The 10750-nt window shown below is 32.5% G+C and overlaps 1 protein-coding gene across 1 annotated transcript; it reads right to left on the bottom strand.

The window, feature by feature from the left end:
* Nucleotides 1-632: 632 nt before the first annotated feature.
* Nucleotides 633-7028, bottom strand: LOC130226271 (H-2 class I histocompatibility antigen, Q10 alpha chain-like). Its single transcript, XM_056456614.1, has 9 exons — nucleotides 6894-7028; nucleotides 5665-5937; nucleotides 4137-4424; nucleotides 3778-4062; nucleotides 3506-3631; nucleotides 3091-3132; nucleotides 2666-2713; nucleotides 2396-2454; nucleotides 633-1699 (listed from the first exon to the last, which is right to left on the bottom strand). Exons 1-9 carry the CDS (start codon nucleotides 6955-6957, stop codon nucleotides 1697-1699), a joined length of 1188 nt encoding a protein of 395 aa, XP_056312589.1. The 5' UTR covers nucleotides 6958-7028; the 3' UTR covers nucleotides 633-1696.
* Nucleotides 7029-10750: the final 3722 nt, after the last annotated feature.

Here is a 10750-nt window from a genome sequence, read left to right as displayed (position 1 = left end):
ATGAGTGTTTAAACGAATTTGTCACATGAAGACTTTAAAAAAGTTGAAAAATCAAAAAGCAAGATACTTTATTTTACTGGAGGATTAATATAAAATATTAATTATTGTTGTACAGTGTCAATAATGATGCTATATTGATGTGAGTATACCTTCCTTACCTCAGCTGTGTAAAATATGTTGAACACAAAATAAGATATTTTAAAATTCTCATGAAAGCTGTATCCATCGTCTTCAACAGTATTTTGTTTCCTACAATGGATGTCAATTTACCGACGTTATCCGACATTTTTCAAAAATTCATAAAGAAACTCAGGGTGAACATTCCCTTTTAATCACAGACATGAATATTATTGCCTACATAGGTTCTTTAGTTAAAATGAGACTGTAAACTAAAAGTCATCACTGCAACACAGCAGATAACGCGATAACATGTGTCCTGCTTTAAATAGGGCTAAATAAAATAATAAAGCGAGAGACTGTTACAAAGGTTATAATTATAATAAGAATCTGCCTAATCTACTGTAGCATTGACGACAGGTATAGGCCTGTGTTAAACTCTTTTAAAAATGAATAAATACACGTTAGCTTTTTATTAATACAGTCAACAACAATGATAATGATCACAATAACCATTTTTTACCCTTTTTAAAACCACTTTATTGTTAATAAAAAGAAAGTGCAAAATTCACAAGATGCTCAGTTTTTAACAAAGCCAAAACTATATATCGACATAAAGATGGTTTTATATTTACGTATTCGTTCAGTGATAACTTATGACATGCTCCCTATAAATATTTGGCTTAAATCACATGCAAGTGTGAGTTTAAAACAACATTAGCACTATTTCACTGACTGTGAACAATGTTTTGCTTTGATATTCATTGGCTGCTAATATGATTTCACCATTTGGAATGTGCAAAGAATACTTTTCTGAAACTATATTATTAAGGAGAAAGTCTGAATGTCTGAATATAAAACCAACTTTATCTCAATAAACCATATTAAGACAAACAAATTTACAAATTAACAGACTTAAACAGAAACACCAGAAATAATATGTACAGTCACAACAGTAAAACAGTGATATTCATCAGTTTTTGTAAAGGCACTATAAATGACAGCTATAGAATCAACCACACTTATGAAATAGCTTAATAAAGGCCCCCAATTAACAGCATGAAAATATCCATTATAACACTGATGCATCTTATATCGTGAAGAAATATTAGATCACAAATTATTATGCATATATGAAAGCTGAGAATTAAATCTAAATTAAGAAACTAAAATAAAAAAATCACAACATCATTTTTCAGTTCAATGTGAAACTGAAAAGTATATAGGAATGCATAACTTTTTTATAAAGCGTCGAGGATAATTTTATGATACTTTTATCAAAAAGGCTCTGGGTAATTTTTATTGGTGCTAAAAATGTTTATTGGTGCACTTTTTTTAACTGGTATTGAAAATTTGTCTACTCTATCTTTTAGATGTAGGAGTATTAAGGCAAAAACAGTAAACAAATATATAATGAACAAAACCAAATTTTATGAAAAGAAATAATGGAAAATGGGGCGTGGGGTAAATCAACTGTCATTCTGCAAATACAAATTATCCAAGATGATCTGTCTTTAACTTTTCAGATCTCCATCAGTAGATTGTCCTTCTGCAGCTGTCGGTTTGTTTTTGGACTCCTTCACTGAAATACAAACATAAACATGTTATTTATTTATTATATACTAATAATTTGTACTTGTACATAAACTACAGCTATAATAAACCAACACATCTGAAATCAATATATTTTCGTAGCATTCCATAAAGTAAACATCACTTATGAACTTTGGCAAATAGCTACCTACATCGTTGCAGTTCTGGACATTTCTGCAGTCTGGACACTGACTGATATTCAGCTTTCCAAAATATTCCCATCAAACTTGTCTCAACCTCTCATTGGTTTCCTACGTCTGCTAGTCTAACAGCGTAGGCCCACAGCATGGCTAACTATCAATTTTTGTCTGTTAGCATTATAACACACTATTTGGATAGGACTCGTTTGACAAGGGTCAATGGAGTAAGCTAATTTTACCACAGTACCGCTATGTTAATAGCCAATTTACACTGATTAAAAAAATCTCAGTAAGACTGCTAGAAGTGGGACTCGATTTGTATACTGCTGTCACCTCCCTGTTGTCATAGTTAGACCGCATACCATTAAAGACCTATACATTTTAATTTCAAATAATTCCCAAGTAATGTTTAACAGGGCAAGGACATAAAAACAAATGTGCCTTGTTTAAGACTTCTTTTTCCTTTCCTCTAGTATCTACAAACAGAAAAGTTCTATACAGTGGACCCTCTGGCTTTACTAATATTGCATGTAAATCATAGTTACCACACTGTCCATTTTCTCCTGTGAGTGAGTAGGACTGCTTTCATCACTACTCCCTTTACCTGTTGAGGTACAGTGAAATGTCAAACTGAGTTGTGCATGTTATTTTTTTAAAAACAATGTGCCAAAACTTTGTCTAGCAAAAAAAAAAAAAAAAAAAAGAAAGTGCAATCTTGCAGTACAACATGATACATTTAATGAAGCAATTTGATTTTGGTTCGATAATACAAGTAAGCATGTGCCAATCTATAATTGAATAAAAAGAATATTCACCAGAGTCGTTTGAACCAGATAGCATAGAGAGTTTCTCATCCTTATTTCCTGTAACATGCAGATATTCAAGTCACACGATCAAGAAATAAAAGTCAATCACAGTTAAATGTTGTATTGCTACTCCTTTCAAGACATTTCACTGATACTGCACTTTGAATTAATATTAATTTAAACTTACAATTAATGAAAAAATAAAAGTACATGGAAAAACTGTTATTCTCAACCATTTTAGTAATACTGCTAATACTGTATATGGCTGTAAATAAAGTGCTACCAATAACAGCTTCAACACCAGTCAACCCTCCCTTTAAGCCCAGTAATGAACAACAAGAGAATAATAAGTGTAAGACATGATGCATTTAATCAAGCGATTTAGTGCAATAATAAGAAAGCTTGTGGCTATTTATCATTGAATAAAAACTCACCAGAGATAGTTGACACTGAAGAGAGTTTCTCATCCTTATTTCCTGTAACATGCAGATATTCAAGTCATGTCATCAAGAAATAAAAGACAATCACAGGTGAATGTTGCATTGCTCCTCTCTTTAAAACAGCCTGAACATTTCACTTAACTTGCGCTTTGATTGAATATTAATTTTAACTTATAATTAAGGAAAATGTTGAAGTACATGGAAAAACAGTTTTTTCTCCACCAGTTTGGCACATTTCTCAAAAGTGATCTAATTTCTCTTAAAACCATCATTATGTTTTGGGAATAAGATTGAAATCAATAACCAATCAATAAATAATGATATTATCATTGTGATAAAAACCTTTTCCTATATAAATATTGTAAAAAAACATGAAATTGTTAATGATCATTTATCAGTCAATACTCACCACTCCTCTTTTTTAGGAAATAAACTGCTCCACCAATGGCTGCCAGCACAATGAAAAGTCCAATTATTGCTCCAGTAATCATACCTATTGGAGGTCCTGACTCAGGGCTGTCCAGGCACTCCCCATCTACAAATACAAAAATATGTATTTTCAATTTTAATCAACAACTTTTTTTTTTAAAGTAACAATTACTTTTGGCAAAAGAAAATGGAGGTTCACAGTTTTTGTGATGCTTTTTAAATTTAAGGTGCTATTTCTGTATGTTTCATTACCCCATTTTTTGATAACTGGTTTCTTGAGGGTTCTGTGGTCCACATGACAGTCATATTCTGCTTTTTCATCCTCATATATGTAAACGCTCTTTCTCAGCTGAAAGGTCCCATCATGGTTTGGTCTAACTCCTGTGGATTCTACCTTATTATCAGGCAGTGTTGTGCGGTATTTCCTTATGGTCAAAATCACATCTTTAGGGTAGAATCCAGTGGCCAGACAAGTAAGTTTTAGCTTGGCTTTGCCATTGATTATCTTCTTCGCAAACACATGAACTTCTGGGGCAGCTGAAATCACAAGTTTATTTTTTAATCAGTCAGTTCTATAACACTAACCAAATGAATGCTGTATATAAACTCACAGCCTTGTCTGAGCTCCTGATCTCCATATTCTCTGAATTTGTTGAGCCAGTCCACACACTCTTTTTCCAGGTAGCCCTTGGTGTACTGATTTAGGATGGGCACATTATCCCATTTCCTCTTGGTTGGAAGAGCTTCTTCCACTGGGGCAACCCACCGAGACTCCGCATCATCAAAAGACAAGAAGTTTCTTCCATCATAGCTGTACTCATCAATGCCTCTGGAAAACCGGACATCATCCCCCTGACTCTCAATTTCACAACCATGTCTCCACTGAAGAACATGAACATCTGAAACAGACACCAATAAAACTGACCGTAAGACAACAGATCAAAAGCAAAAATGATACATGTAATATTACAATGACATTTAAGTTTTAAAAAATAAGATAGGATAGATAAGTTTTACTGTTTTAAGCCTGACTTTATTTGAACCAAAGTACAGCAAAAAAATTCGGAGTGTATAATAGATGACTGCATTATTGAATATGATGACATAAGACACATATACCACTGTTCAGTCATTGCAAATATATAAATAAATGCAAATAAAAATCAAGTTTTCTATTTAAATATCTTAAAATCTATTTTATACTCATGATTTCAAAGCTGAATGTTCAGCATCATTTGAATTAGTTGATTTTCCACTCAGACATGTATTATTATTATTATGTTGAAATCAGATGAACAATTTAGTTCAGCTTTCTTTGATGAACAGAAAGTTCAGAAGAACAGCATTTATCTGAAATAAAAATCTTTATCATCACCTTTGATCAATTTAAAGCATCTTTGCAAAAGCATTAATTTATCATAATTTACTTACCAAAAAGATACTGATTCCAAGCTTTTGAATAATATACTGTATATAATGTTACAAAAGTTTTTTTATTTCAGATAAATGTGGACTTTTGTGTAAACTTGCTGAACTTGTAATAAATGATGATACACTGTTTCAATTTACTATAATCTTCTATGTGAAGCTGCTTTGACTCAATCTACATTGTAAAAGCGCTATACAAATATAGGTGAATTGAATTGAAAAAAATAATGATGATGATAATAATAAACATTTCTTAAACAAAACATTTGCATATTAAAATTTTGAAGGATAATATAAGTGAAGTTCTGATGTGATTTTTTTTGTAATCACAGGAATTTCTTACCTTTTTAAATATATTCAAATTATTTTTATTATTATTCATTCATTTTCTTTTCGGTTCAGTCCCTTTATTAATCTGGGGTTGCCACAGTGGAATGAACTGCCAACTTATACAGCATATATTTTATGCAGCGGAAGGGATGTCCCCATCAGCCCATCACTGGCAAAATTTATTATTATTATAATATATTTTTATCTTTTATCTAAAAATACATATTTTTTTATTTTAGATTTTTTTTCTGTACTTTCGATTAAATAAATGCAGGCTTGGTGAGTAGAAGAGACATTTCTAGAAAGCATTAAAAATCTTTTTATAAAACAGCTTTTGACCAGTAGTTTAAATGGAGGTTAAAACAGATAACCATTCCTCACCTGAATTATTGTGTCTCATACGCTCCATCAGAATGTTGACATTCACATTGAACCACTGTTCTTTGCTCTTTCTGGACTGGGTGCCTTTTTCCCAGTAATCTTCCTGCATTTTCTGTTTCATCCAGGGCTGTTTAGGAATCTTCTTCTGATCTATGCTATTGTAATAGTCAATCTGTCTGTCATCAAGCAAACCCATTGCAGTAAATTCATAGATGCCCGGCAGGTCGACAGGTTTGGATAAAGCTGTGTATATGTAGTAGAGGGAGTGTTTTTCTGTGTTGAAAGAGAATAAATAATGAAAATGTCAAAAACACATGATCCACATGATCATTTTTATCAATACATTATGAAAATAGTTACATGACGAAGTGGTGACATCTGACTATCACAAACAAATCTGGTTAGACTGGTTAAGGATGTTTTTGTCTTTTCCTTTCCACTTATAGACCAAGTATTGCAACATCTGTAGCTGTTAATCATTGCTCTTATATTTGATACAGCCGTGGTCAGTTTAGTCTATGACGCTGCCTTTCACATTTTTTATTACACACATATATTATTGAAGTTAAGTGAATATCACTTGAAATCTAATTTCTAACAAACATTAAATTTAGTTATTAAACAGTAATTAATTAGTTATGTGGTTCATTCACATTTCTAGAGATTCTAGGGAGATTCTTCTACTTTTAAAAAACATGTTTTAAAGATATATACATACATACACTTGTTTTATTCAAATTAGACCCTTTTCCCTAAAATCATATATTTATATAAAAATAGTACATTAAGTTTCCTTTTATATGAACAAAATTATAGCCTATTTTTATTAACAGGTCATTCTACAATAAAATATGCTCTATAAAACTGTTTTGGTCTAATTACATTATTATTTTATAGTATTTAATAGTCAAGCAATGGTTTTAAGTTTAGTACGTTAGAGCAAGAACAACATAACTTAAAATGGCGGAACCAGGACGTTTCCTCCTAAACCGAAAGTATTCGCTGACACGCCAGGAGGCCATAAACATAATACCATAATACCGACACAGACCATAAACAGACATATTAAACCTTTAAGCCATGTTTATATACATATCCGCCTATGGAACACGTATATATGTGAATAAGCAGCTTGAGGAACGACAATGACGTCGATAAGTTTACTTTCGGTTTTAAGAAATAGCCACTTAAGTATAGCTATTTTTGAGTCAAAATGACAGCAGACTCACCGATCAAGGCTGGTACAACAGTAGGGAGCATCACTGCCGAGAACAAAACGGCAAAAACTGCCATTTTGAAGCCTTTTGAGGCCGCGGTGTGTGTCTGTTTCCACCTCCACTAACGTCTTCTTTTTGATTGCTGGCGAACTGGTTAAACTGTTATGAGACGGTCCAAAATCCAAAGCCACGCCCCCTGAAGAGTGTAAATAACCAATACCGAAACAGAAAGAGTAGCATCACTAGTAACTACTAGGAGAAAGGTGTTTGGCTTCTTTTCTTGGCACGGATAAGAGGACAGCGGATGCAAAACTAATGTTAGATTTACACGATAAAATAAACTTTATTAACTGGCTCTGTGGCAGATAGTTGTGCCTTATGCAGCGCGAAGCTATCAGGTTAGCATAATATGAACACACAGCTGCAATTTTCATCAGATTTTTACTTGATTTTGTACAGGGAAGAGGTTCAAACCTCTCGCGATCAGCAGTCGGATGCTCTTTTTGACATGTCAGAAATGTAGGTTTGGCCCTACCTCGGAATCGCACAGTTGAATAGCGTTATGAGTGTTTATAAGAATTTGTGATATGAAGACATGAGTTGAAAATAATAATAATTGTTATTATTAATAATGTAAATGTACACAATGTGAATGTAAATTGATTGTAATTTCATTGTAACCCTAATTATAAAATTAGGTGTTTATTTTTAGATCTTACCATCTCAAATCCCTCTTCTATTTCTTATTGAAACAACCTTTTTGATCATATTAAACAGGTCGTATGTTTGGTTACTGGTTTTAAAACAAGTAAAATTAAATAAATATCTTTTAAAATAATTTACATATTTTATCCAGTTAAACAATTTTTAGTCTCTTACTCTTTCTGTGAGACTTCTGAGTCTGTTGCTCACTTATTTTGGGAATGTCCCTTTGTTAAATCTTTCTGGTCTGATGTGAATTGTCCAAAAGGTTTGAGGGATTTTTCCTGTAAGATAGACATATTATTTTGGGGTTTTACATAAAAAAAAAAATCCTTAATTGCAGTAGTGGAAGAATACTGAAAAATCATCCTCGAGTTAAAGTACCATTACTTGCCTAAAAATGTAGTGCAAGTATAGTAAACGTATCTGTTGTAAATATAACTCAAAGTAATAGACCTTTCAAAAGTACTCAAGAGTAGTGAGTATTACGCTGTAAAAAGCTGATGCATCTACATGTACTTTGTGGATGTGTCTAAACGTAACATTCTGTAGTGCATTAAGTTATTGCCCAGCAGGCACACGACGTCATAAGACGTTAATATTAGGTTCGATTTACGTTGTGATGTCAGGTGACCAAAATTCAACGTCTAAGGACAACATTATATATGATGTCCAATAACGACATCAAATGACATTAATATTTTGTTGATTTTAGTTTGTGTTGGAAAGTGACCAAAAACCCAATAGACATCATAGTGGTAACGTCCACACAACGTCAAGCTGTAACATCATTAGACATTGATATTTGGTTGATTTTAGATGTTGACATGATGTCGGCCTGACGTTGGGTTCAGATGTCAAACTGATTTTCATTTCCAAACAAACTGCAACATCCCCACAATGTCGGGGTACAACGTCAATCTGACGCCAATTTGACATCTTGTGCCTGCAATTTTGGTGTTTAAGGCCATTCTGGTCATCATACAGTAAACATCCGTGATCTTCTCATCAGTGACATGCATCTAAACAGTCTCTGGGTCAATTGTAAATATTTTCTTGAACACTTTTAATGCTTCCAAACAGTTTGCTGCAAATATAAATTGCACATGTTTTGAGGTAGTTGATTATGATTTAGCAGTTATATGCGATTTGATTGGACAGGAATCACAGGGCTGATTCCTCTAATCCCCATAGACAAGAAAAATAAAGTAGTGACTGCAGGTTGAAGGAAAAGAACCAATACAGCACTAAAAATTTACTCGGGAAAGTAAAAGTACACATTTTAAAACTTAGTAAATTACAATTTCTGAGAAAAACTACTCAATTACAGTAGTTTGAGTATTTGTAATTTGTTACTTTACATCATTGCTTAATTTAACTTTTGTAAACCTCATATTATTTATTAGAAAGTTGTTTTTTTTGTTTACATAAATGTAAATATACTCAATGCAAACCAAATTTTGTTTTTTAAACAAGAATTGGAACTGTACTTGAAAACCATTACAGAGTCTCATAACAGGAAAGCAGTTAAAACTTATAAAACACATGCTTTTACCTTTTACCTTCTGGTCGACGCTACAGAGCACTGCGCACCAGAACAGCCCGACACAGAAACAGTTTCTTTCCTCAGGCAATCCATCTCATGAACACTTGATGATAATAATTGTGGAACCAACATCACTACTTGCCATACACTTTTATACACATATACACTTATTTAACAACACACTTTACATGCCAATTTGCACATAACAGCTGCACATATAACGTTGTATATAGTAATAAACATGTACATACACTTGTCATTCTGTATATTTGCACTCACTACTTCAATTTTTTTAAAATATATTTATTATCTGTTTTTTGTCCTGTCTCTGTAATGCTGTTGCACTGTAGAAGCTCTGTCACGAAAACAAATTCCTAGTATGTGTGAACATACCTGGCAATAAAGCTCTTTCTGATTCTGATTCTGATTCTTCTTTATTTAATATTCTGCATTAATTTTTTTCCTCTCTTATTTTTTATTTATTATAATTTTTATTGTTTTTCTTCTTTCTTATTGTCTTTCTTTTGCTTTTAAAAAAGTAATATCTGTATTGTTAGTACTATACTTCTGTATTTCTATCTGTTGTAATTGCCTGTTGTTATTGCAATTTAAAAAAGTGTTCGAGCCATCCATGGTTACTGGAACAATAAGAACATCTTGTACAAAAACAAATCTCTTTTCTTCAATAACTGGTTTAAAAATCATATAATTTTTGTGTCTCAATTTTTCAATGATTTACTATGTAACTACTCTGAATTTTTAGTCAAGCATGGAATTCCTGTAAGCCTAAAAGACTTTGCTATTGTTGCTGATGCAATCCCACAAGGTGTTTTTATGCTTTTAAAGGACTTTCATTTCCAATAACTTGTCATTCAGTGGACATTTGCAAAACATTTATTGGTAAACAGTGCCTTTCATTATCTAAATCATAGGTCTCAAACTCAATTCCTGGAGGCCCGCAGCTCTGCAGTTTTGCTCCCACCCTAATCAAACACAGCTGATCTAGTAGTGTCTAGTAGTCTTGAACACCTTGATTTAGTTGGATCAGCTGTGTTTAAGTAGAGTTGGAGCAAAACTGCGCAGAGCTGCGGCCCTCCAGGAATACAGTTTGTGACCTAAATCTAAATGCAATAAGAAAATAAGAGCTGTGTTTCAGGAAGATTCTGCTAATGTGCATTGTCATATTGGAATGGTTATTAAATGGTTGTAAATGATATTTCATGGAAGAAAGTTTGGTCATTACCCACAATTATTTTATTACAAACAAAATAAGAGAAGTTCTTTTTGCTTAGTGAATCCTGAAACTTCTGTTCATTTATTTTGGAATTGCCCTCATTCAATGACATTTCAGTGTGATGTTCTTGATTTTATAATAGATTATGAGAAGGATTTTGAATTTACATATGAGAATGTTATCTTTAGTTTCCATGAATGTGAAAAGGAAAGTAATACTTATTTCATAAATCTTATTCTTTTGGTTGGCCAAATGTATTTTGAGTCTGTTGAGGAATCAACAACCTAAAAGCAATACTAACAAGGACTTTGATAAAGGACTTGGCACTTGTCTTGGACTAAATGACTGAAAACCCCTGGATTGTTGTTGTTGACATTTGTTGTTAAT

The sequence above is a fragment of the Danio aesculapii genome, chromosome 1 (genome assembly GCF_903798145.1).
Source record: "Danio aesculapii chromosome 1, fDanAes4.1, whole genome shotgun sequence".
NCBI classification, from domain to species: domain Eukaryota; kingdom Metazoa; phylum Chordata; class Actinopteri; order Cypriniformes; family Danionidae; genus Danio; species Danio aesculapii.
Note: the sequence above shows the minus strand (reverse complement) of the source record. Positions and strands in the feature narration are given on the sequence as shown.

Excerpts from the sequence above, each read along its gene's own strand:
- LOC130226271 (XM_056456614.1), bottom strand. The coding sequence starts at position 6,957 with ATGGCAGTTTTTGCCGTTTTGTTCTCGGCAGTGATGCTCCCTACTGTT. Across the intron at positions 5,938-6,893 it reads TGTTGTACCAGCCTTGATCG|AAAAACACTCCCTCTACTAC; the intron begins GTGAGTCTGCTG and ends CTTTCAACACAG. Across the intron at positions 4,425-5,664 it reads TATGAGACACAATAATTCAG|ATGTTCATGTTCTTCAGTGG; the intron begins GTGAGGAATGGT and ends TGTCTGTTTCAG.